This window comes from Pagrus pagrus (assembly GCF_965226575.1).
Source record: "Pagrus pagrus genome assembly, chromosome: 21".
Classification (NCBI taxonomy): domain Eukaryota; kingdom Metazoa; phylum Chordata; class Actinopteri; order Spariformes; family Sparidae; genus Pagrus; species Pagrus pagrus.
The window spans coordinates 25,979,295-26,006,529 of record NC_140208.1 but is presented as its reverse complement, the minus strand read 5'-3'; the positions used below and the strand labels follow the sequence as shown (position 1 = coordinate 26,006,529).

The following is a 27,235-nucleotide window of genomic DNA, read 5'->3' as shown; positions in this document are numbered from 1 at the left end:
TATATTCATATACAGTATATAATAAATATATAATAAATATAAATGTATTTATCTAAATAAATGGATCACATAAATTAATGTGCTATATTTAATATATGTGCATTATAAAATAATATCAGAACTGAATGTTGGCATTGATTAATTTATTAAATGTGACATAAATTGATATTTCTGTTCTAATCATTTGTATTTATTCACCCTTGAATTAAAGGTGCTATTTGTAAGAAAAGGGTGATTTTATATTTAATTCCTAACTCGTCAAATAATGACACCTTGAAATTGTAGGACAGGTCGGCGGCTGTGCCAAACCGTCAGTTTTTGACAAGTTGGGAATGTGACTCAAAATTCAACTCTTCTTACAAACCTTTAATTCCCCTGTTTATTAACTTACCTAGTTGATTTTCCAATATATTTTTTAATGTATTCCTTTTATAAATGTATTTATGTATATCTATTTCTGTGTTATTTTCTCTTTGCATTTTCCACCTAATTATTTCTACAAACGTAGATATGTCCATATTGTCCTTTTTAATTTTTTTATATGGATTTCTGCTTCCTTATGCTAATTAGGGGACTGTCCTTTAGAGAAAATCACAGCACAGTAAGGCAGGACTAGGCAAATTAAAATAGAAATATCAATTTATGTCACATTTTATAAATTCATCAATTTCTGCATTTTTAATTTTAATAATATTATTTTGTTACATTTAATGGCATATTAATTTATTTATTGAGCCATGCAATGATTTCTTAATTTATTTTTATTTTGGCAGTTTTAGTTCGCCATAAATGTGGGCCTTTTGAATTTCAGTCCACTTACCATGCTGTCATTAATTACATTATGTATTCTTAGAGCCAAATCTTGTTAGTTTGACAGCCATTTTGTCATAAGTTACAGACTAATCTTTGATACCACATCAGTGAAAATGCAGCCACATCAGCAGCACATCATGTAACACATAGGATGTGCTGCATTGGCAAAGCTACTTCTGAGCTCAGACTTGTGTGTTTTTTAGGTAGTGAAGCTCCTAAACAACAAGCGTTCTCAGGCAGTAGGAATACTCATGTCCTCTCTGCATCTTGACATGAAAGATATCCAGAATGGTGAGTTCATCCGTTTGTTGGCTTTAGTTATTCATAATAGCTTGATATGTACGTACAGTAATACAGGGTTCTCATTCCTCATAAAATAAATAATAATTTAGACAGATGTATGCCACCCAGAGTACACCGAGGAAAAGGATCTGTCTCAACAAGTCATTTAGTCTCATATTCAGCCGTAAGAAGCTTTTTTTTTCCTGAGAAAAATATTCTGCAAAAGGATAAAACCAAAAAAACACTTTTTTATCTATTTATTATCTATTTGAATATTTAGAGGATGTCTATTCATGTAGTCATGAAACAAACCCTTAATAAAAGTCTCAAAGGCAAAGAGATTTAGTTTCCATTATCTGCAGCATTTTTCCAAAACAGGTGTGGAACAACAATTCCATTTGGTGCTCATGGAGTTATTTGGAGTCATTAATAGCTGACACTGGATATAATAACATTACTATAAATTGCCATAAATGAGATTTTTAACCCAAACCCAAGCCAACAGGGTTTGGTGATACACAAATAGTTTGTTTATCCTTTTATGCCTTTTCTGATATTTTATCTTGCATGTCATCACAACATTTCAACAGAGTCACTACAGCCAAATAGCTTCTTTCCTTTGTTTTTAAGAATGAAATTGACCCATGACCTTAACACTGATGTATAGACTGAGCCTTGACTTTGATGAACCATCACATGTTGGTTTTCTCTAGCCTCAGCCTTATATTTGTACATTATTTCATCTTCTCCATCTGCACTTTCTGATTGATGATCTGATGCACCATCTGAGTGATCAGTGCTAGCAGTTATGACCTGTGACCTCTCCCTCTCTCTGTCTTTAAGCCATCTTGAACTTGGACAACACAGTAGTTGACTTGGAGACCCTGCAGGCCCTCTATGAAAATGTGAGCAACACACACTCTCCACAGTTTATTTTACTTGTCTGACTATAAGATAACCAGAACCAATCAGAGGACCCCATAGGGGTCTGGGACCTTTAAAGCCACAATATCCAATGCCTGTCTTTCCCTGTTGGTAAACTAGCATTAGAAAACAATATAGCAAGTCTGGGCTAATCTCACCTAAAACAGATTTTGGTGAATTATTGAAAAATGGATTGCAATATAACCAGAGGTAAAAGAACAATGTAGATGATATCAATTTTCAAGAAATTATTAAATGGAGTAATATAACATCTTAGAATTTTTCACATGTGACTTTACCATTACCAAAAATTTACAGTAAAAATATGTTAAAAAGTGTGTTCTTCAAGCTATATTTAGAAAGATCTGTGGCACAATGTTTTTTATGCAGGACAAAATAACCTCTGGATATGATACAACTATAATAATACTACACATAATCAACATTTGGTTGTAACAAAGTGAAAACTAGTGTAGATAAGATTTTTTTAAAACAGAGTCTTTGTTTAGGTCAAAAATGATTATGATTATTATTAATTTGTGTACCATAAACATTCTGCAACAACTATTAAAAGTGACTACGAGGAACTATTTAAGTGTTTATGAAACCTAAAAAAAAATCATAACTAAAAAGTGTTTCGAGTACAGCTATAGGAGCTTGCAGGGTCCCATACATTTCATAGAAGTTTTTTCACATGCATTGTTTTGAGAAAGTCCATGACATGAACTGGGAGGGCCTGGGTGAGTTGGTATAGAATAACCCTGCTATAGTTGGGCTAGGTGATTTTGCCGTAAAGTCAACACAGTCAGCAGCTGTAGCTGCAGGAGTGACTGACACACAGCTCATGGAGATGTAGATTACCACTTAGTGTTGTAATTTATGTCAGAGATTGCAGTTTTTCAGTCATTACTCTGAACATACAGACATGACTCACATACTTGGATTCAGTGTGATGTTTTCTTAAGAGGATAACATTATCTTAATCTTTACATTATCTCCATAGTGCACAAGGTGTCTCAGTTTTTGTCTAAAGGAGGCCAACGGTGTGAGAGTTTGAACATTTTCTACTGTCAGGATGAATTGTATGAATGTGGACACAGGTGGAATCACTCTTTTGTGTCTCTCTCAGAGGGCACAACAGGAGGAGCTGGACAAGATTGACAGGCACATCAAGTCCTCAAAAGACAAGGAGAACGCCAAACCTCTGGATAAACCTGAGCAGTGAGTTGGTGTTTCTCCTCTGATTCTTCAACACTAATGAGTAGACATAATTGTGAATGCTGTGTGACATTCTGTAAAGAGTGTAAACTCACAGGATGGAATAAGAGAATGGAGAGAAGGCAGAATACATGAGTTGGATCCAAAGCAGCTGGTGTTTTCACTTGTGTTGCAGATTTCTCTACCAGCTCTCCCTGATCCCAAACTTCTCTGGCAGAGTGTTCTGCATCCTCTTCCAGTCCAGCTTCTCTGAGTGTATGTCGTCCATAACAAGAAAACTGGACACACTGCAGAGGTTGTGCAAGGTGAGTCAAACTCTCTAAACAGCGGAGGACAAAACACTGGAGATGGATGCTGTTGGGAATACAAGGTTAATCATCTTGATGTCGGTTACACACTCAACAAAAATATAAATAAAAAATAAACACTTTATTTTTTGCTCCTATTTCTCACAAGTTGCAGTAAAAGATTTAAGACTAATTTCTCTCAAATTCAAAACATTAATATGTGAAAATCTGCCTTAAGTCTTTTTTTTTTTTTTTTTTTTTAGACAATCCATCCTACTGACAGGTGTGGCATATCAAGATGCTGATTAAACAGCACAATTAGTGCACAGTTGTGTCTTGGACTGGTCACACTGGGTACATCCCATTTCACTTAAATTGCATCCACGTTTTCCTCACTTGTGTCTTAGTCCCAAGGATTTGTGGAGAGGTGCGGTCACTCCAAAAATGTTGAGGTTGTCTGTGGAATGTTGTGCAGCGCAGACCGGGATTCGTCCATGAACAGAACATTGCCCATTCAATTCTGTGATGACAAACATGTACGACTAAAATTATAGCTCAAAATTATTAGTATTAATATGATGCTGATAATAGTCATTAAGCAACCCGCTAATTATTCGTCCAGTGAGATAAGTCTGGTCCACTTAATGCCAATAAAGCTCTCTTGTTGTACAGTCAAGATAAGCCTATTGACATTAATTTAGCAGAAACAATTATAATTCAAAGTAAAGCATTAGCAAAATCTCAATGCATTCAGTGACTGAACTGTAAACTGTACAGAAACCACAATCAAAGAACTTCATAGTCAAAAATGTATTCACTAATCTACAGACAAAGACATGACAAAAACAAAAGACAGACTAAAGTACAGTGATGAGACACTAAAAGGACAAAGAGGTTTGGGGGTTTGGACCAGGAAGATAAGGTAGTAGAGGTACTAAATGGAGCTGTGGTTAGCAACACAACAGAACTCCAAATAGAGGAACCTTAATAGAGACTATGCAAACTATTTGTCCAAGGATTGTTCCTTCTTCTCTTGGATGAGATGGGAAGACAAGAGGCTAGCTGGGAGGTTTCCCAGTCAAATCCAAATTTGCGTGGTTGATAATCCTACAAACTGCAGTCAGGTCAAGACCCTGGTGAGGACAACAAGCATGCAGATGAGCTTCCCTGAGATGGTTTCCAAAAGAAATGCAATAAGTGTATTTGCCAAAATCACTCAAGTATTCCCCCCATTAGCTTTTGCGTGCACAGCAGAAGAATTAAATATGAAGCATCAGCTTTGAGCTGGGCTCTCAGCAGTGACGCTGAGCCAGCATCTTTATGTTCATTTCTAAGCTGATTTTTGAATATGTCAAAATGAACAAGTTTCTAGAGATTTTATAGAAATGTTTCCAAAAACACCTGCCTGCCACTTATGGAAACCCTCTCTCACGTGTCAGATTAAACTGAAGTAAGAGGAATTTTTGTCAACACTTTGTGTCATTCTTCATTCTTTGTGTTTTCTCCTCCCCCTCACTTTGTATCTCTGATGTATACACCTGTCACCTATGCAGATGCTGCAGGACAGTGAGACAGTGAAGCAGGTTCTCGGTCTGATTCTGGCCTTTGGTAACTTCATGAATGGTGGAAACAGAACCAGAGGCCAAGCTGATGGTTTCACCCTTGACATCCTGCCCAAACTCAAAGATGTCAAGAGCAGTGTGAGTAAAGATGCTGAAACATGTTCAACTACTGCTCTTTGTATACTAATACTCTTAACATGGCAATATTACGTTTATATACTGTCACAACCTGGCTCTTTGGGCCATGACAAAATGGGAGACACACTGAATTAAGGAAGTTCTAACAAAATATATTTAACAAATATGCAACAGAGGAAAATAATGATCAAATGGGATGTGAACATCAGTACTATCAGTAGTGTAGGATGTGCATGTGTGTAAAATGTAATAGATGTATGTTGTAAAGTGCATGAACTGAGAATAACAAAACTTAGGAGAACTGCGGCTGCTACATCACCCCGTGGGACATCTGCTGGAGAGAAGACAGAATGAATGAATCATGGGTTTTATAATCTCAGGAACACTAGGCCCAGGTGCCCATGATTGACCAAAACTCCTCCCACAAACCCAAGTCACACAGGAGGCTGCTGCCTCAACAGCAGGGGTCATCACACCCTCCCACGGGGTCCCGACAGGGATCACCGCAAACCCAAGCACAACAACTAAGCTACTACCTTACACACACCCCACTGCAACCAGGTACCTGAAAAGGAAGCATTTTAATAGGGAGATGAAAACAGTAGGAAGGATAATAGGAATATCAACAACTTATCTCAGACTACTATTTAGCCCACAGGGGCACGAGAAAAAGCATCGGCCATTAAATTGTCCTTGCCCTTAATGTGTCTGACCTCTAAATTATGGCCCTGCAAGAACAAAGTCCATCGCATCAGACGCTGGTTTGGGCAGTGCAGTGAACTCAAAAAGGTCAAAGGGTTATGGTCAGTAAACACAACTACTGGTTTCCCCCCAGTACCAACATAAACCTCAAAATGCTGAAGCGCCCAAATGAGGGCCAGCGCTTCCTTCTCTATTGTTGAATAGTGCAACTGGTATGAGTTGAACTTTTTCGAGAAGTAACAAACAGGTTTATCAACTCCCCCCTCCTCCTTAACACTGCCCCTGCGCCCACTTGACTGGCATCTGCCTGGATCTTAAACGGCTTATGCAAGCACGGTGCAGCCAGGACAGGAACTGAGCACAGGAGGGATTTCACATTCTCAAATGCACTTTGACAGTGAGGAGACCACACAAATTTCACCCTGCCCTTCAACAGGTCAGTCAGCGGTGCAACTACAGTTGAAAAGTTTTTACAAAAACTCCTATAATAGCCGACTAAGCCCAGGAAACGCATCAGTTCCTTCTTCGTAGCTGGAGCGGGATACTGCGCAACAGCTCTGACTTTAGCATCGACTGGACGCACCTGCCCCTGTCCGACCACCCGGCCAAGATACGTCACCGTCGCCCTGGCAAACTCACACTTTGCCAGATTGACTGTGAGCCGCGCCTCAGCTAAACGACTGAACAAGGCACGGACACGCTGGACATGAACATCCCACGTGTCACTGAAGACAACTACATCGTCCAGATAAACTGCGCAGCCTTCAAGACCTGCAACAACCAAATTCATCAGACGCTGAAAAGTTGCTGGTGCGTTCCGTAACCCGAAACTCACAGTGTACTCATATAATCCTGTAGGCGTTATAAACGCAGAAATCTCCCTAGCACGAGCAGAGAGCGGAACTTGCCAATACCCCTTCAGCAAGTCGAACTTGCTCACAAATTTTGCTGCACCGACCTGGTCTATGCAGTCCTCCATTCGCGGCAACGGATAAGAATCTGACTTAGTGACTTTGTTTACTTTTCGATAGTCAGTACAGAACCTAGGAGACTTGTCAGATTTATCGACCAACAGACAGGGTGACACCCAACTGGATGACGATGGAACTGCAATGTGATTGTCCAGCATATACTTGACCTCCGATTCCATTACCTTCTGTCTGTGTGGTGCACACCTATAGAAACGCTGTTTAATTTGTGTACTGTCTCCAACATCAATATCATGTACTAACAAGTGTGTACGCGATGGTGTATCACCAAACAGGGCCGGATACTCCCTGATTAACTCTTTCAATTCACTGCTCTGAACTTCAGATAAGTGAACAAATAAACTCTCCAAGTTACCCAACGTCTCTGAATTTTTTAGCCTACCACACATCACAGGGTCATCAGGTGTTCGAACATCCACCTCCTCGATGTTCACCATACCCGGAGCCATCAAAGCTGAGGACACAGAACCAACAGTGAGTACAGGACTGACATCTACACTCTGTGCACTGGACTCAGGTGCAACAATAGCATCACGTGAATAATATGGCTTCAACAGGTTAACATGACAAAGGCGAGAAGACTTCCTACGCTTCGGAGTGGATATGAAATAATTTTGCTCTGAAACTTGTCGCTCCACAATGTACGGGCCTGAGAACTTTGCCTGGAACGGTGAACTTACAACCGGAGTGAGAGCCAAAACCTGATCTCCAGGACTAAACTGGCGACGCTCTGCCCGGCAGTCATACACAGTTTTCATTTTAGACTGAGCCACTTCCAGATTTTCACGCGCTTTTTCAGCAGCTGTATACAAACGATGACGGAAACCGTTCACATAATCAATCAGATTTTTTGGTGGATCAATATCACCCAAGCCATCCCGCAGGACTGCCAAGGGACCACGCACTGTATGGCCAAAAACAAGGTCATTAGGACTAAACCTAGTGCTCTCCTGCACAACTTCTCGGGCTGCCAACATTGACCAAGGTAGGCCTTCTTCCCAATCTCCCCCCATCTCCGTGCAATAAGCACGCAACAGGGACTTTGATGTCTGGTGAAAGCGCTCCAACGCTCCCTGACTCTGGGCATGATACGCAGAGGCACGGTTGTGCTTCACCTTCAACTGCTTCAACACCTGTGAAAACAAGTGAGATGTAAAATTAGAGCCTTGGTCACTCTGAATCACACGCGGAATGCCAAAAATGGAGATAAACTGTGTCAACGCCTTGACTATTGATCTTGCAGAAATGGAACGTACAGGATATGCTGCAGGGTATCTTGTCACCTGGCACATCACAGTTAGCAAATAAGAGCAACCAGATTTTGAGGTTGGTAAAGGCCCCACACAATCTATAATCAAATGTTCAAATGGTTGACTGATCGCTGGAATGGGACAAAGAGGTGCTGGCTTGATTGACTGACTCGGCTTACCGACAAAGTCACCTTCACAGGACACCCATTTCCTCACGAGCAACTCATCCTGGAAAAAATAGCCACGAGCCACATTTCCCATTTCACTCTCAGGCAAAACACTGGTCACCAAACTGGACAGAGACTGATCAACCTGCTGACGGGGGAAGATCAGGTAGAGGAATCACAACTTTCGTCTCTTTTTGCTCTCCACTAACAACCAAGTCTGACGCATCCATAGCACGCTGTGCACGGGTCACGGCGCAGGCTGGAAACACAGCTGGATATTTCCGACCACACTCATCTGGCCCAACCGTTACCATCAGCTTAGATGTAACTACAGGAGACGGCGGCACACTAGCCCACACCGCGCTACCAGCCAAATCATTTCCCAGAATCAACTCCACCCCATCAACTGGCAATGCTGGACGCACACCAACGGCAACAACACCTTGCACCAGATCACAATTAAGCACCATATTGTGCAGCGGTACAGGTACCAATCCCATCTCCATACCACGCATCAGGATAAAATCCCCCGTTTCTGTTGCAGGCGAAAAAGGCAATACTGATCCCACAATGAATGAATGCTTAGCGCCTGTATCTCTCAAAACTTTTATAGGCACACGCTCCTCACTACCCACCAGAGAAACGACAGCATCAGTAATGAAAGGCTCAAAATCATCACCACTCTCTGGACCAACACATTCAGGACCCGGCCCCTGAGCACTGGAACAGGACAAGGCTGGAGCAAGAGCAGATGGATAAGATTTATGTTTATTCACACTCTGCAACACCGGACATTGATCCTTCCAGTGGCCCGCGCCCTGACAATAATGACATAAGCCCCCTCTGCCACCATCATCTCTCACACGTGAGGCTTTAAATGTATGCGCGGGACCCGCTTCTGAGGACTGACCACCGTAACGAGAGCTACCGTGGTTATAACTTCTACGTCTTAACTCACTGGTCGCGTACACCTCACCAAAACCACTCTTGTGCGTGAACACAAAATCGTCAGCCAGCTCAGCCGCCCTAAGTAAGGTGGTTGCTTTCTGTTCACTTACATAAGTTGCAATGCGTTGAGGAATTGAATTTTTAAATTGTTCCAACACTATCACCTCACAAAGCTCCTCAAAACTCGACACTCGCAGCGGAACACCAGCGGTTAAAATAGCATAGCAAATCACGAGCAAATTCAACATTTGTTTGTTCGTCACCTTTCCCCCAGTTCCTAAACCTTTGACGATAAGCTTCGGGGACCAACTCGTATGCTTTCAAGACAGCAGATTTGACTTTAACATAACGCCAGGTTCAGACAGGACGCGGAAGCGCCCCGATCGGCTGCGAAGCGCAGAGGAGCGGAGTCATTTTCGTTTCGGCGCCCATGTTATCCGATGGCGTCGTTCAGATAGCAAGCGCCGTGGCGCTCTGCCCCGCAGCGATCGTTTCCGCGTCTGGTCTAATTTTTTCGCGTGCCGCCGCCGAATGTGTCAAGCCGGGCAGGAAGTCAAACAAAGCAACAACGAGAAATCCTGTCAATTTTCAAAATAAAACTATTTTCGATAATTAAACACCCCGATTGACAGAAAACAACTCATTACCATGAAGTGGACATACATGTACAGTCGTCAGAAAAACATGGCGTTGTGATTTTATGCGGTTATTTGCTTTCCTATGGTGAAAAAACAGCTCCAAGTGTGACGACAGAACAGCTGAGGAGCAGAGCCGTTTGCCGACTGGCGCGTGTCCGGTGTGAACAGAAGGGCTGCGGCTCGCGCGAGAATTTCCGAGCGCGGCGCTTCGGCGTCCTGTCTGAACCTGGCTTAACTCCTACAATCACTCGCACTCAGCGCCGAATACGCCTCCTGGGCCCTACCCGTAAGGACGCACTGAAGCATCAAAGTCCTGTCAGCATCAAAGTCCTGTCAGCATCAGGCCAATTCTTTGCATCTGCAATCCGCTCAAATAAAGTGAAAAATGTATCAGGATCCCTCTCATTAAACCTAGGCATTAAGCGCAAATTAGCCCCGACATCAAACGTTACCTGCCCTGACTCAAAAAAACTTTCCTCTGCTATGTTCTGTGAAAGCTTACCATCACGGATCAAACTCAGTTTATACTGCTGCAAGTCCAGTTTCATTTTTTCTGTTTGCTGCCGCTCCATTTCTATCTTCAACCTTATTTTCTCCTGCTCAAACTGCATCATCATCATCATCAGTTCCTTCTGCTGCGCAAAAGGAAGCCCCGCCACGGACACTGGCACAACTGCCACGTCCGACAAAAGCTCTCCCTTCTTAAAAATGCCACTCTCCACTAAGGCGGACAAAATAATTCTTTTAACTTCAGCCTTGCGTTTTTTATCTGCCACGTTAATCTCATAATGCTCGGCTATTTGCATCAACTGTTCTTTCGTACAGCCATTAAGAAACACCTCCGAGGGCGCATCAAAAAACTCCGACAAAGAAGCCATATCAAACAGACCAAACAGAATGCACAGTATTACCCCCTCAAACGCATACAAACGAGGCAAACTTACCTCGAGGAGTATTTCCCCCTGACTGCCTAACCCAAAATCTTACTAAACTCACCCCTAGTCTTCATGCGGCGTGCTGCGGGTAATTACGCACTGGAAACCAGCGGGTCTGAGAAGCCACCTGCGAGCAGGCCGCCACGCAAGATCCCACGGACATGCTCCCGAGACACCTGTCCGTAGACAGCTGACACTAACCACGTTGCCACAACACTACACAAAGAAAAAAACCGACGTGACCCAAAGGGGAAACGCCACTACAGCCTAACAGGGAAACTCCAAACACAGCGCATCGGGGCGGTAACACTTACCTTCTCTTTGGACCAAGCACAACCGACAGGGAAAAAAACCCAAAACGCATCCAAATGCTTCCCCGGACGCGAAAAACCTTCCAAATTCAGCGCGATCCCCCAAAACCTTCAGGCAACACGGAAACAACAAGGGCGTTCACCACCGACCTACACGCGCACCAGGCCCTCATCAGCTGATCAACGCGTAACCACAAACACCTGTCTAACAAACCACAAACATTTTACTGAAAACCACGAACGGACGAGCCCCCATTTGTCACAACCTGGCTCTTTGGGCCATGACAAAATGGGAGACACACTGAATTAAGGAAGTTCTAACAAAATATATTTATTTAACAAATATGCAACAGAGGAAAATAATGATCAAATGGGATGTGAACATCAGTACTATCAGTAGTGTAGGATGTGCATGTGTGTAAAATGTAATAGATGTATGTTGTAAAGTGCATGAACTGAGAATAACAAAACTTAGGAGAACTGCGGCTGCTACATCACCCCGTGGGACATCTGCTGGAGAGAAGACAGAGAATGAATGAATCATGGGTTTTATAATCTCAGGAACACTAGGCCCAGGTGCCCATGATTGACCAAAACTCCTCCCACAAACCCAAGTCACACAGGAGGCTGCTGCCTCAACAGCAGGGGTCATCACAATACATATATGTAACATTTATATTAATCATAGTTTGACCCTATCTTTATTTACACAGCTATTCATTAACTATTCTCACTCAGGACAAAATACCTGTCCACGCTGTGTGCTTTACTTGATCAATGTCCAGTGTAAAAGCAGCACTTCTGTGACTGGCGACTCTCTTTAATAGTTATATGAAAGGTGACTTGTGGACGACTTTTGAGTGGCAAAACATGATAGTGCCCTCCAGTAAGATAAGCGATTCCTCTTCTCTCGTGGTTTTGAGGCAGTAGTGTGCAATAATACAATCACAATAATCTTTATTTTTATTGCACTCAAAAAACAGTTATATTTAATGGACCGTTGCATAGACGTCGGAACTAGGGGTGCGGCCGCACCCCCTCCCATCCGCCCCCCCGCACCCCATCAGCCTTACGCTTTAAAAAAATAAAGAACCTGAATTTAAACTCAATTTGTCTGACTTACATTTATCTCTTTCATATAATTAATGCATAGATCTAAGCTTTTGATGTGCAGCCTGCCTGACTACATACAGTAGCCTAGGCATCTGGCATAGGCTACTGTATGGAGTCAGGCTGCATATGGACCTGGTGCGCTCCGAAGTGGAGCGCAATTTGATCAGGAGGCAATGCATGAAAGCCCTGAGTCAGGAGCGCAGACTTTTTTTCATTCAAGGGTACAAATAATGCTGTTATGTTCCTTAAATGGCTTGATTTAGTTATCAAAGTTTCATTTTCTTAACAATAAAGATGCCGTGTTCATCCATCTAGTTCTCTTATAACTGCATGCTATTATAAAATAACTTCAAATCAAATCCTTAATCATTGATAAGTGTGCGTGCTTCCCCCGCCCCTCCCAACAAAAATCCTGCCCCCCCTCTCAAAAAATAGTTCCGTCGTCCATGGACCGTTGCTGTGAGGGGTGCCACAATATCATGATATTCATGATATTAAAAAAGAAGTAGTATTTTTTAATTCAAATTTCTATAGATATCCTGATAAAATGGTTATCGTGAATTCATTTGGCCACAATAATAATGTAGTGAAAATCTAAACTATGACATGTTGCCACATGGCAACATGTCATAGTTGACTTGACGTGTAAATGAGCAATACAAAAACCGGATGAAATGAATGCAAACAAATTTAAGGCTGGTCAGCACCGGGTCGGTCCACCAAGACGACGAGATAAGCCCAGAGGTGGCTGCTACAGAGCCGGTTACTGTGGGCGACTGTCCGCTCGGTTATTTTTTAAATTTTTTTTTTGAGGGCGCTCAATGCTGCACAATGCTCCACAAATGCTGCCCTGGGCGACTGCCCATACTGCCCATATGAGAAACCGCCCCTGTATGAGGCTGCAGTGTCTAAATGAAGCTGTTTGGTTGTGCTCACGTGGGACAAATATGGGACAAAACCTCAGTTAATAATTTTGTTAAGAGTCACAGAGAAACATCACTCCATTCCTGTAACACTACAATCTTTTTCTTTTCTCCACATGCAGGACAGCATGAAAAGTCTTCTGTCTTACATTGTTGCATACTACCTCAGACACTTTGATGAGGTAAGTTTTTTAGCTATTATACTCCCTCCTATTTTGTAACTGTTATGTTTTGACAAAAAGTTTGAAGACCCAAATGCAAGACACTCAGGAGGCAGGATAGAGAACAAAAGCCAATCTTTTAATGATAAGCTGCAATCCAGAAAATAACAGCAACCAAAAAAAGCAAGAAATGCAAATACCAAAAATCCAAAGTAGCAACACAAAAGCACAAACAAAGTACAAGTACAAGTACAAGTAAAGTACAAATCAGGAAAAACACGAGGAGCAAAAAAACAGGACATACCACGGAGAGCACCTGGAGGAAAACACAGGGTGAATAGACAAAGCCAACAGGGGGAACACAGGCTTAAATACACACAAGGGCTGACACAGAAAAAGGGCGGGGAATGACACAATAGGAGGAAATGAAAGGAAAAACACGACAGATGAGGGTAAAACTTGAAACTTTGTCCTTTACTTATTTATTTAATTTTTTTCTTTGTCGTTTGTCTGTCCATCACCAGGACGCTGGTAGAGAGACGTGTGTGTACCCACTCCCTGAGCCTCATGACCTCTTCCAGGCTTCACAGATGAAGTTTGAAGACTTTCAGAAAGACCTAACTAGACTCAGGAAGGACTTGAGAGGTAACACACACACACACACACACACACACACACACACACACACACAAACACAAACACACTCACACTCACACTCATAGTCACACACACACACAGATGCAGCTACTTCCACCTCAACTGCACGCAGTTTCACCATGCATATCTGTCTGCTGTATTTTGATACAATACAAGGCTTCAAGCTGTGATATATTCCCAATATTGTGAGAGAAAGTTTGGTCCTTAAAGCTTTATTAACCATACTCTAATATCCTTTGAATTTGGAGAAAAACAAAATGCTCTTGGCTCTTGGTAATTCCTGTCTCCATTATTTTATCAGCATGTACATCTGAAGTTGAAAAGGTGTGCAAGGTTTCAGACGAAGATAACATGCAGCCTTTCAAAGACAAGATGGATGACTTCCTTGCACAAGGTAACTGACAAAACAGCCTATAATCCCAAGGAATTATTTTCATATTGGACAAATCTGCACCATATTATTTCTGTCCAGTGCCATCGTTCAGCACCAATGCAGGACAGTGTGCCCTTTGTGTAGCGAGGCAGAAAGTGAGGATGAGGAGGTTCACATCCTGTCACAGACTTCCAATTAATGTTTGCCTTTTCACCCTTCACGATCTTTAAATAACCATAAGCAAGTGTGTTGGTTGCACATACTTAAAGGATAAGTACCGTTTTTTACAACCTGGACCTTATTTCTGGCAAAACATATGGTCATTTACTCACCCAGATAACTTTGGTGTCATTCGGCGTCGTTCGGACGAAGTTAGATCCAGTGTAGCGGCGATATATCCATATAATGGGAGAGACGGGGCAGCGACACTCAGCCTCTTTATAACACATTATAACACATTATCTGCCACTATAAATATCAATATTTTGTTATGAAATGCTAGCGCTATTAGCCTCTGAGTCCGGGCTCGTCCGTTATCAACATCCGGGGTCAAACTAGCAGTAGCAGCTACAGGTAAACAAGCCGCGCTGTCGCGGGTGCGCGCGCAGCTCAGAGACGACATCTTCCAGGTCAGAGGTAGTAGCTCAACCTACAGACCCCGGATGTTGACAATAGACGAGCCCGGACTCAGAGGCTAATAGCGCTAGCATTTCATAACAAAATATTGATGAAATGAACTAGTTTCGTGGCAGATAATGCGTTATATAGAGGCTGTGTGTCGCTGCCCCGTCTCTCCCATTATATGGATATATCGCCGCTACACTGGATCTAATTTCGTCCGAACGACGCCGAATGACACCAAAGTTATCTGGGTGAGTAAATGACCATATGTTTTGCCAGAAATAAGGTCCAGGTTGTAAAAAACGGTACTTATCCTTTAAAGGTGCTCTGTGTCGTTTTCTTGTCAACAAAATTTCTGTTTATATTCAGTATTTCCCACCAAAACGCACTGTGTGCGCCCTTGAGATCTAATCAGTCCTAATTTAGGATATAATGAACGTTTCAACAATGTTCCAACTTGGAGAAATCCATAATGTAGTTCAAGGTAACGATGCGTTTCATTTGGGCCCCTGTCACTATAACTTCCAGGAAAACATCAGATAATAAATCAGAGGGAGGAAGTCAGTGAACATGATTAAACATAATATAAATACAATTTTAAAACATTACCTCGTCCATAAACAGTTGATTTAGAGACCCAAAGTGGCAGAAATTACATCCTGTGCAAACATTTTAAATATTTTAAATGATCCTTGCTTATGTGGTAGCAGTCGTGTTTGCTAGCAGTTGTTGGCGCAGTGTTATATAGAGATTTTGGTGAGTTACCACCATCTGTTGATCAGTCAAATAGCTTGAAACAAAGATTTTGTTTAGTATACAATATCCGATGATGCCTGTGGACAAAAACCATGGACGTATTTTAAGAGTGAAAATGGTGTAAACACATGTTTAAACATACTGTAATGCTACAGACATAAATTTAGTATGCTCTCATGTAATTGCCGTAACCTTCTTGACACATATTGTGTTAACAGTAATGTTAAGTTGATATTCAGGTATCAGATATTTCAGCCAGTTGGCGCTGTTCAAGCAGCTATTAGCTCATAGGTTAAGTAAAGAGGCAAGAAGAAGGAAAGAGAGAGAGGAGAGTTAGAGTGAGTTGGGACAGAGATGGACAAGTGTGGCGTGAGCTGACTGTGCTGTGATCCGGAGCTTACTAAAAGTAATGAGGAAAACCCAGAATGTGTTTGGACTGATTTATTCCTTCACATACACCCGCGGCACTTACAGTATTATAGAAGCTGGATATGGCACATCAATGTAGCCAACTGCGATACTGTAATGTAATAACATAAAAGAGCCAAAGGCTGTCTCTATAAAAGAACATCTGTAAATCTTCTAATTGCAAGTGACGTTCATCATTACTCTTTTTTATTATGAGTTGTTTAACCACAGAGCCTGGAAAATGTATTTCTATGTGTTTGACACGGAATTACTGTAAAGTGCACGGGACAATTGGGCAGCAGTACCAACAAACCCAAGTCCTTTCTCATGTTTCTTCCTTTGTATTGACCTGCTGTATTTTTCCTCCTTTCTCAGCTAAAAGTGAACTGGAGGCTCTGGAAGCTCAACTGAGCAACACTCACAGACTGTAAGAACATCCACCTTTATCCGTTTTGTTTCAGCTGCTTACATTGCCAAGAGAAATAGTAAACACTGAGAAGAGCTATGATCTTTACCTAACCCTAACCCTAACCCTAACTGTGGTCAATACGCTTCATACATCGACCAACCCTGTTCCTTTGTATAGAAATTACCATATATCTGGCCTATTCAACTGGTGGCCAGCAGGCCACATCCAGGCCAGAAGCAACTTCCAAAATACCCAGCATACATAAATCTGATATACGACAACATATGTACTATGTACACTGCATAGTGTATATGTCCATGATTGTCTTTGCTATACGTCCTTATAGATGTGTATAAGTCAATATTCTTGTAAGTTTAAACTCAAATGCCAGCCTCAAAAAGTTCTTTCAAGTGTTCTTGGGAGGTCATAGACATTTCACCATGATTATCCAGTCTATTGGTCAATAAAAAATGGCCATGGCTCTATGTCGTCATGTTTTTAAAGTAAGCATATTTTAAGTAAGCTTATGTTTGCGTACTGTCAGGTTCCTGGAGCTCACAGTGTTCTTCTCAGTGAAGGCCAAGGCAGGAGAGAAGGAGGTTTCACCCAACACTGTATTCTGCATCTGGCACGAGTTCTCCTCTGACTTCAAGGACCAGTGGAAGAAGGAGAACAAAGCCATTCTCAAGGAGAGGTACAGTAACACAAGCTGACCTACAACCTGCTGTTGTCTCTCTCTCTCTCTTTCTTTCTTTCTTTCTTTCTTTCTTTCTTTCTTTCTTATGTGTCTCAGACATATTAAACTGTACTTGAAATAAATGCACAGACTGCCACATTAAGAACAGTCAAATGAATTACCACCATGCCATTACTCTTGTGGTTGTTAATTAAGGTGTTTCCACATTAACTCTAATCATATTGTACATTCTGCAGGTTAAAAGCAGCAGAGGAGTGTTTCCGACAGGCCAAGGAGAAATCTGCCTACAGCGTCAAACCCAAACACGCCTCTGGCATCGTAAGTTGACCTTTGACCCTTGTTTTTTTATTTTACCTTACGCACCTCAAGGTCAGACAATCATTTTGTTGATCTAAAGACTGAAGAGAAAGTCTTAAAATTAATTTAGATTTCCACTGCTTCATAACATAACAAAACTGACAATACAGCTTTGTGAAATATCTGTAACATTTTATTTCATGATTATAATACTCATTAATAAATTAGTGTTATTAATACTAATTGTTGATTCATTTCACCTTGAAATGAAAACAGATTTTCATTTTAAATTCCCTTCTCTTATGTAACTTTGCGCTGTTCATAGTAAATTGATACACAGGTGTAATGCACTTACCCCGTATGATGTGTCCTGTCCACAGAAAGCCAAGCTTGGCATGAAGATTTGAATCAGCGGACTTGAAACGATTGTCTTCCCGACTTTGGGCACCAGCAGTGAGTCAAAGACAAAAGAGTAAGAAGAAGACAGAAGAGAAAGAAGAAGGGACAGTTCAAATGTGAACTTGTGTACTGAAAGTGCAGCTGAGCCTACTCTTGACTTCTTGTTTAATTCATTCATTTATTTTTTCAGTTTTGCCTGCTCTGTCAGCCTGTTGCCTTACGTCGCAGTCCTATACAGCTGTCAGATCCCTCAAGGAATCATGTCACCACAACTCTGACACATTATACAGTACACATCAGCTGTATTAACAGCAGACTGTCTGTGCAGCCCGTATGCCTACATTTATAAAATAATGAATGTGTGACTTATCAGCAGGATGGTAAAGGCAACAGTAAGCCTACACTGTTTCAAGGAGCAATAAAAATGTTGATCACTTACTCCCTGTTCATCTCCATAAACAGACAACATGCTCAGTAAGATGCGATGTGATGAAGACAGCACTGGCAAGCCTTCAGTGCTACTGAAAAAAATGAAAAAAAAGGCCCAGAGTTCTGTACATCATTATTGACCACTTGGGGCAGCAAACACACCTTTGGTAGGTATAAATGTGCGATGATAGCATTAATACTGTCATGTTGTTTTGATGAAACAAGACACTGTGTCTTCAGATATGGTCATACTGAAGTCAGGATCAAATGTTATTTTCCACATCACATGAAGAATGCATGCCCCTGCTTTTGTCTCTTTTGTCACTTCCAGTACACGAATGCATCATTTCCTGTGAATTGGTTGCGTGTGGGATGTTATCTTTGGATTTGAATCTTGGACTCTACACTAGCAACATTGAATAACAATTTGGAAACAGATTTTAACACCACACCACATAAATATTATATAAGACCCATTTTTTTCATATCATATATTCAAACAGTAAAAAGAGTTATCTCCTCACCCCCATCCTGATGGAAAGTCGGTTGACGCTTCGTAGTCCACGAAACATTTCTGGAGCTTCACAGCAAAACAGAAATATTTTGTGGACGATGACACGTCATCTGCATGGGGGTGATGAGTGGGCAATGGGTTACTGTGAACGTAAGAAACCCATTGCACTGGGCTTAGAACAATGGAGATAACAGCATAATGCTCAGAAAGATGTGAGGCTGTAAGACAAAACTCTACTAGAACACGACAGTGTTCATCTGCAGTAAAACTGATGGATCTGTCCAAGCACAAAAATGCAGACACGTGTGTCATTTCATCATTTGTGTGTTGTAGTTGAAAAAACAAAACAAAAAAGGTTTTGGAAAACAGCTTTTTTCCACACACTTACTGTTTTGATCCAGTTGCAAATCACCCCATATAGAAATGCTTTTGTTTTATGCTATATTCTGACTGGCCTATATGTTGTTGGTTTAGATTATTCACCGTAAATGGTCATAGACGTTTAATACACTGGACAATTGCAACCAAATGGAAGTGGCACTTCTTTAGCATAAAATGAAATGGCTGTTACTCAGTGGTTACAAATCTGCCTCATGTTAGGTTGTCATCTTCTCTTTTTTACAGCCCTAATATTTTGATATTCTCCAAAAGATTTGGTCATCATCAGATATCGGCACGATTGTTCATTATTATGTGTTTTCTGATTTAAAGATTTAAAAGATTAAATATTTCTAAGGTTGTGCAGCTTTGGTATGAAGATTGGAGATATTTAATTGTTTGTTTTTTTTTCATTCCCAGCTAATACACAGAGCCGGGCCCACTTGCTTGTAGAGATATCTTGAAATATTAGCAGCCATTGAAGTAAAAAAGGACAAGAGTGACTGGCATTGATTAGCAGCACTTGACTCTGGAAACTGTGTGATCTGGACACTGTGTGATATATTCTGGTGATCATGTACAAATATTACTGAGAACAACTTCAAACTGATGTGATGAAAAGCCACAGAAATCTTATTTATGCCGGATGTCAGTCATGGACTTTTACACACTACCACACAGCTGTTTGTGATTCTACATCCTGACCGTCCAATCAGATTTAATCAAACTCAGTATGCATTTGTACAGCAGTATTGATGGGCAGGAGACGAATGTCACTGTAAACTTACATGTGTAATTTTAATGTATGTTCAATGATAGGCCATGTCATATACCACATATAAGTGTGTGTGTATGTGTGTGTGTGTGCGTATGTGTGAATGTTCTCATCATCTGGTTGATCACATCTTTATGGTTGAATGCTATGTGATTAAGAATGTGTTTAGTGCACTGGATTACTGCTATGACATTTTGTTGCAGAACTAATGGCTTTATCAATGTAAAGTAATAAATTGTTTGAAAAAAAAATTGAATGTGAGACACATTTTGTGTTTCTTTCATTGATGTCCTCTGCTGGCCAGCATGATACTGTCAACAGGAACTTGAATATGTTGTAACAGTTTCATGTGCAATAAATGTTTATGTATACATGTATATGAAGAGGATGCATTGGGTGATGGGAGCAGTGTAATTTATGTAAAATAAAGAGAATGAATTCTGCATTATTTTGGTTTTTATGCAATATTTCATTGTGATAAAATCATGGATGTGACTGAGACGTCACTGTCCAGGCTGGGAGATTTATGAGGAACACTCCTTTAAGTAGACAACAGTAATATTGCTAGATTTTCAATTTGTTTTACAAATAAAAAACTGAAAAGTGTGGCGTGCAAAAGTATTCAGCCCACCTGTGTGTAATCTAATCTCAGTATAAATACAGCTGTTCTGTGAAGGCCTCAGAGGTTTGTTAGAGAACATTAGTGAACAAACAGCATCATGAAGCCCAAGGAACACACCAGACAGGTCAGGGATAAAGTAGTGGAGTTTAAAGTTTAAAGCAGGGTTAGGTTATGAAAAAATATCCCAAGCTTTGAACATCTCACGGAGCACTGTTCAATCCATAATCCGAAAATGGAAAGAGTATGGCACAACTGCAAACCTACCAAGACATGGCAGTCCACCTAAACTGACAGGCCGGGCAAGGAGAGCATTGATCAGAGAAGCAGCCAAGAGGCCCATGGTAACTCTGGAGGAGCTGCAGAGATCCACTGCTCAGGTGGGAGAATCTGTCCACAGGACAACTAATAGTCGTGCACTCCACAAATCGGGCCTTTATGGAAGAGTGGCAAGATGAAAGCCATTGTTGAAACAAAGCCATAAGAAGTGCAAGTTAAGTCTACTTGTTTAATGTCCCTTGTACTTACTATATGTCTGTCTACCTGCTCTTGTACTTATTGTATGTCAGTCTACCTGCTACTGTCACAAGTGATTTTCCCCGATGTGGGATGAATAAAAGTCTAAAGTCTAAATTATAATTTTCCTTCCACTTCACAATTATGCACCACTTTGTGTTGGTCTATCACATAAAATCCCAATAAAATAAATTTAGGTATGTGGTTGTAACGTGACAAAATGTGGAAAAGTTCAAGGGGTATGAATACTTTCGCAAGCCACTGTATCTGGGGGAGGTACTTACAGGGGAATTCCAGTATTTTAAAACCTGGTTCATGGTTATTTCCTGTTTTATTTTGTAGTTATGTATCCTCTTGTGTCCCTTTGTCACTTTCCACTTCTTGCTTGTCTGTGTTCCGGCCCTGCATTCCAATACCCATACTACCATACTACTATGGTAGTATGTATGATACAAGATTTAGTATGTCCCAATAAACAAAGCCAAGAGAGCACACACATTTGACAGCTCATTTGACAGAATAACAGGCATGGCATTTGCAGATGAAAGCACATTTACGTGTATAGTATACGATTCGCGAAATGCACCCTCATTGTTCACTTTCCCATCTATGCTCTTCCCCTGTTTGATTTACCCCCACACTGGTTTTACATATTCCTCGTTAGCACTGCCCTGTTCCTAGTGTCTCTCCACCTGCACCTCGTCCCCTGTTAGTTAAGTCCATATTTAGTGTGAATGCTGACACAGCATTCACACTATTGTTCTTCTGGAATTTATTAAAGTTTTTTTTCTTTTTATTATTCCTGCTTCCGTACGTTTTTTGGCTCACTTCTCCTCCTACAAATTTTGAGCTACAGAAACCATTCAACTATCAAAACGTTCAGCTCGTTAAGGACATGATGGCTTCCATTTTTCTTTTTTCTATCTTTCATACTTTTGGAAATATTCAGCTTTTTCTGCAAAATTTTCCCCATTCATCCTTATGGGGAATTTCTCAAATTTCGCTCTACTACTACTTCAGCATACGTTCAGCTATAGAAACCGTTAAACTATCAAAATGTTCAGCTATTTATGCTCTTTCACCCTGTTACTTTTCAGCTTTTTAACTTTTCAACTTTTTCAAATATTCAGCTTTTTCAAAACTAAAACCAAAATTTTTTCCCATTCATCCTTATGGGGATTTTTTCAAATTTCATTCTGCTATTACTTCAGCATACATTCAGCTATAGAAACCGTTCAACTATCAAAATGTTCAGCTTTTTAAGCTCTTTCAGCCTTGTTCTTTTCAGCTTTTTAGCTTTTCAACTTTTTCAAATATTCAGCTTTTTCAAAAAAAAATTTAACATGGAAACAAATGGGAAAATCCTCAAATCCTCCTCAAAACTCATCCACTTTCAACCTCTTCTGCTCCCTCATACTTTGAGCTAGAGACACCATTCCAACTTTAAACTATTCACAAGACCTTGAACTATTGAACTTGTTTTTCAAAATGTTTAAATCTTTTACGGTTTTGAAATAATCACAGTTTTAGTTTGAAGGATTTTTAGCTCGTCTTCTGGGTTTATAATGGGTGTGTATTGCATGAGCTAGAGTGCGGAACATCATCGCTAGAGTGGAGAGCAGCTGCAAAAACTTTAGAAAAAACTCTCTTCAGCTTGATTTGGGTCCCACAGCTTTTACTTCACATAGACAATATATACATAGAAATGTAGGAAATCTTGTTGGCTTTCAGGTGATCATTTCAGATGTAGGACTTATACTTTTGGCTGTAGAAGCCCTTGAGCGACAAGCACTCCAGCAACTCCCCCATAAGCTGCAGTGTTAACTTTGAGCCTAAATTTCTGGAGTGGAGCAGACGGTACCGGTTTTGTCTCTCGCTCTGGCGGCCTCATTTTTCACTCTACAGAAATAAAAAAGACATCACATGGTTCAGCAATGTCTCCTGTTACTCACTGTCTACATATTTTGGCCATAACCATTACACTTTTTTCTAAACCTGCAGGTGTTTGGGAGGTGTTTTCCCATTCATTCTTATGGGGACATTTTCAACTTTGGTTCTGCTACTGCTCCAGCACATGTGCAGCTACAGAAACTGTTTGGCTGTCAAACTGTTCAGCTTTTTAAGCTCTTTCAGCCTCTTACTTTCAGCTTTACAACCTTTTCAAATATTCAGCTTTCTGCCTTTTCAGCTTTTCCAAATATTCAGCTTTATGTTCAGCTAGAGAAACTGTTCAACTATCAAAATATTCAGCTTCATGTTCAGCTAGAGAAACTGTTCAACCTTCAAAATATTCAGCTTTATGTTCAGCTAGAGAAACTATTCAACCTTCAAAATATTCAGCTTTATGTTCAGCTAGAGAAACTGTTCAACTATCAAAATATTCAGCTTTATGTTCAGCTAGAGAAACTGTTTAACTATCAAAATATTCAGCTTAGAAACTTTTCAACTATCAAAATATTCAGCTTTATGTTCATCTAGAGAAATTGTCAACTATCAAAATATTCAGCTTTATGTTCACCTAGAGAAACTGTTCAACTATCAAAATATTCAGCTTTGAGCTCTTTCAGTTTATTACTTTTCAGCTTTTCAACCTTTTCAGCTTTTTTAAATATTCAGCTTTCTGCCTTTTCAGCTTTTTCAAATATTCAGCTTTATGTTCAGCTAGAGAAACTGTTCAACAACCAAAATATTCAGCTTTGAGCTCTTTCAGTTTATTACTTTTCAGCTTTTCAACCTTTTCAGCTTTTTCAAATATTCAGCTTTATGTTCAGCTAGAGAAACTGTTCAACAACCAAAATATTCAGCTTTGAGCTCTTTCAGTTTATTACTTTTCAGCTTTTCAACCTTTTCAGCTTTTTCAAATATTCAGCTTTATGTTCAGCTAGAGAAACTGTTCAACAATCAAAATATTCAGCTTTATGTTCAGCTAGAGGAACTGTCCAACCATCAAAATCTTAGGCTTTTTCAACCCATTCAGCCTTGTACTTTTCAGCTTTTTCTGCAAAATCTTGACCATTCATTCTCATAGTTTTATACATTTCCAGCAGTACATTCAGCAGATTTCCGAAATCACTTCAGCCATCAGCATTCACACTGTATTTTCGCAGGAAATACAATTTTTCTAGTTAGTGTGAATGCTTTTCACACTATTGTTCTTCTGGAATTTATTAGTGTGAATGCTGACACAGCATTCACACTAATAATAGAAAATATTGAAAGACCTATAAATTAACTAGAAAATAATTTTTCTAGTTAAAGTTATTATTTTTCTTCTTCCGTACGTTTTTTGGCTCGCTACTACTCCTACAAATTTTGTGCTACAGAAACCATTCAACTATCAAAATGTTCAGCTCATTAAGGACATGATGGCGTGTCAATTTGGCATTTCTATCTAATATACTTTTGGAAATATTCAGCCTTTTCTGCAAAATTTTTCCCATTCATCCTTATGGGGAATTTCTGTTGTGCCCTCATTTTTCACTCAACAGAAATAAAAAACACATCACAGTGTTCAGCAATGTCTCCTCGTACTGAAAATATACATATTTGGGCGATAACCACTACATTTTTTTCAAAACTTGCAGGTGTTAGGGACGCGTTTTCCCATTCATTCTTATAGGGACATTTTCAACTTTGGTTCTGCTACTGCTCCAGCATACTGTATGTGCAGCTACAGAAACTGTTTGGCTGTCAAACTGTTCAGCTTTTTAAGCTCTTTCAGCCTATTACTTTCAGCTTTTAAACCTTTTCAGCTTTTAAACCTTTTCAGCTGTTTCAAATATTCAGCTTTCTGCCTTTTCAGCTTTTTCAAGTATTCAGCTTCATGTTCAGCTAGAGAAACTGTTCAACTATCAAAATATTCAGCTTCATGTTCAGCTAGAAAACTGTTAAGCTGTCAAACTGTTCAGCTTTTTAAGCTCTTTCAGACTATTACTTTCAGCTTTTCAACCTTTTCAGCTTTTTCAAATATTCAGCTTTATGTTCAGCTATAGAAACCATTCAACTATCAAAATATTCAACTTCATGTTCAGCTATAGAAACCATTCAACTATCAAAATATTCAGCTTTATGTTCAGCTATAGAAACCATTCAACTATCAAAATATTCAGCTTTATAAGCTCTTTCAACCTTGTACTTTTTAGCTTTTCAACCTTTTCATCCTTTTCAAATATTCAGTTTTCTGCCTTTTCAGCTTTTTCAAGTATTCAGTTTCATGTTCAGCTAGAGAAACTGTTCAGCTATCAAAATGTTCAGCTTTTCTGCCTTTTCAGCTTTTGAAAAAATCAGCTTTTCCTGCAAATTCTTGACTATTCATTCTCATAGTTTTATGCATGTTTTGTGGATTAGGCAAGTGTTTTCCAGTACATTCAGCAGATTTTGCAAAATCACTTCAGCAATCAGCATTCACACTGTATTTTCGCAGTACAATTTTTCTAGTTCTTATTATTCTTCTTCCGTACGTTTTTTGGCTCGCTACTACTCCTACAAATTTTGAGCTACAGAAACCATTCAACTATCAACATGTTCAGCTCATTACGGACATGATGTCGTGTCAATTTGGCGTTTCTATCTATTATATTTTTGGAAATATTCAGCCTTTTCTGCAAAATTTTCCCCATTCATCCTTATGGGGAATTTCTCCAATTTCGCTCTGCTACTACTTCAGCATACGTTCAGCTATAGAAACCATTCAACTATCAAAATGTTCAGCTTTTTAAGCTCTTTCAGCCTTGTGCTTTTCAGCTTTTTAGCTTTTCAACTTTTTCAAATATTCAGCTTTTTCAAAAAAAAAATGTAACATGGAAACAAATGGGAAAATCCTCCTCAAAACTCATCCACTTTCAACCTCTTCTGCTCCCTCATACTTTGAGCTAGAGACACCATTCCAACTTTAAACTATTCACAAGACCTTGAACTATTGAACTTGTTTTTCAGTTTTTGAAAATCTTTTACAGTTTTGAAATAATCACAGTTTTAGTTTGAAGGATTTTTAGCTCGTCTTCTGGGTTTATAATGGGTGTGTATTGCGTGAGCTAGAGTGCGGAACATCATCGCTAGAGTGGAGAGCAGCTGGAAAAAGTTTAGAAAAAGCTCTCTTCAGCTTGATTTGGGTCCCACAGCTTTTACTTCACATAGACAGTATATACATAGAAATGTAGGAAATCCTGTTGGCTTTCAGATGATTGTCTTATTTCAGATGTAGGACTTAAACTTTTGGCTGTAGTAGTCCTTGAGCGGCAAGCACTCCAGCAACTCCACCATAAGGCGCAGTGTTAACTTTGAGCCTAAATCTCTGGAGTGGAGCAGACGGTACCGGTTTTGTCTCTCACTCTTGTGCCCTCATTTTTCACTCTACAGAAATAAAAAACACATCACATGGTTCAGCAATGTCCCCTGTTACTCACTGTATACATATTTTGGCCATAACCATTACACTTTTTTCTAAACCTGCAGCTGTTTGGGAGGTGTTTTCCCATTCATTCTTATGGGGACATTTTCAGCTTTGGTTCTGCTACTGCTCCAGCATATGTGCAGCTACAGAAACTGTTTGGCTGTCAAACTGTTCAGCTTTTCAACCTTTTCAGCTTTTTCAAATATTCAGCTTTATGTTCAGCCATAGAAACCATTCAACTATCAAAATCTTAAGCTTTTTAAGCTCTTTCAACCTTGTACTTTTCAGCTTTTCAACTTTTTAAGCTCTCAAATATTCAGCTTTCTGCCTCTACAGCTTTTTCAAGTATTCAGCTTCATGTTCAGCTATAGAAACCGTTCAACTCTCAAACTGTTCAGCTTTTTAAGCTCTTTCAGCCTATTACTTTTCAGCCTTTCTGCCTTTTCAGCTTTTGAAAAATTAGCTTTTTATGCAAATTCTTGACCATTCATTCTCATAGTTTCTATGCATTTTTTATGCATTAGGCAAGTGTTTTCCAGCACATTCAGCAGCTTTTGCGAAATCACTTCAGCCGTCAGCATTCACACTGTATTTTCGCAGGAAATACAATTTTTCTAGTTATTATTCATGATTC

General features: G+C 40.0%; 1 protein-coding gene across 1 annotated transcript in view; it reads left to right on the top strand.

Moving 5' to 3' along the window:
• The window catches only part of LOC311250695 (formin-2-like), a 50,306-nt gene extending 29,784 nt beyond the window's left edge, over positions 1–20,522 (top strand). The window contains exons 8-19 of the mRNA XM_084342632.1: positions 1,017–1,104; positions 1,939–2,000; positions 3,149–3,240; positions 3,413–3,542; positions 5,078–5,224; positions 13,323–13,382; positions 13,886–14,006; positions 14,320–14,412; positions 16,552–16,603; positions 17,130–17,279; positions 17,519–17,600; positions 17,960–20,522. Coding sequence (XP_084198758.1) covers positions 1,017–1,104; positions 1,939–2,000; positions 3,149–3,240; positions 3,413–3,542; positions 5,078–5,224; positions 13,323–13,382; positions 13,886–14,006; positions 14,320–14,412; positions 16,552–16,603; positions 17,130–17,279; positions 17,519–17,600; positions 17,960–17,986 — 1,104 coding nt within the window. The 3' untranslated portion in view covers positions 17,987–20,522. The remainder of the gene's footprint in view (positions 1–1,016; positions 1,105–1,938; positions 2,001–3,148; positions 3,241–3,412; positions 3,543–5,077; positions 5,225–13,322; positions 13,383–13,885; positions 14,007–14,319; positions 14,413–16,551; positions 16,604–17,129; positions 17,280–17,518; positions 17,601–17,959) is intronic.
• The last annotated feature ends 6,713 nt before the right edge of the window (positions 20,523–27,235 follow it).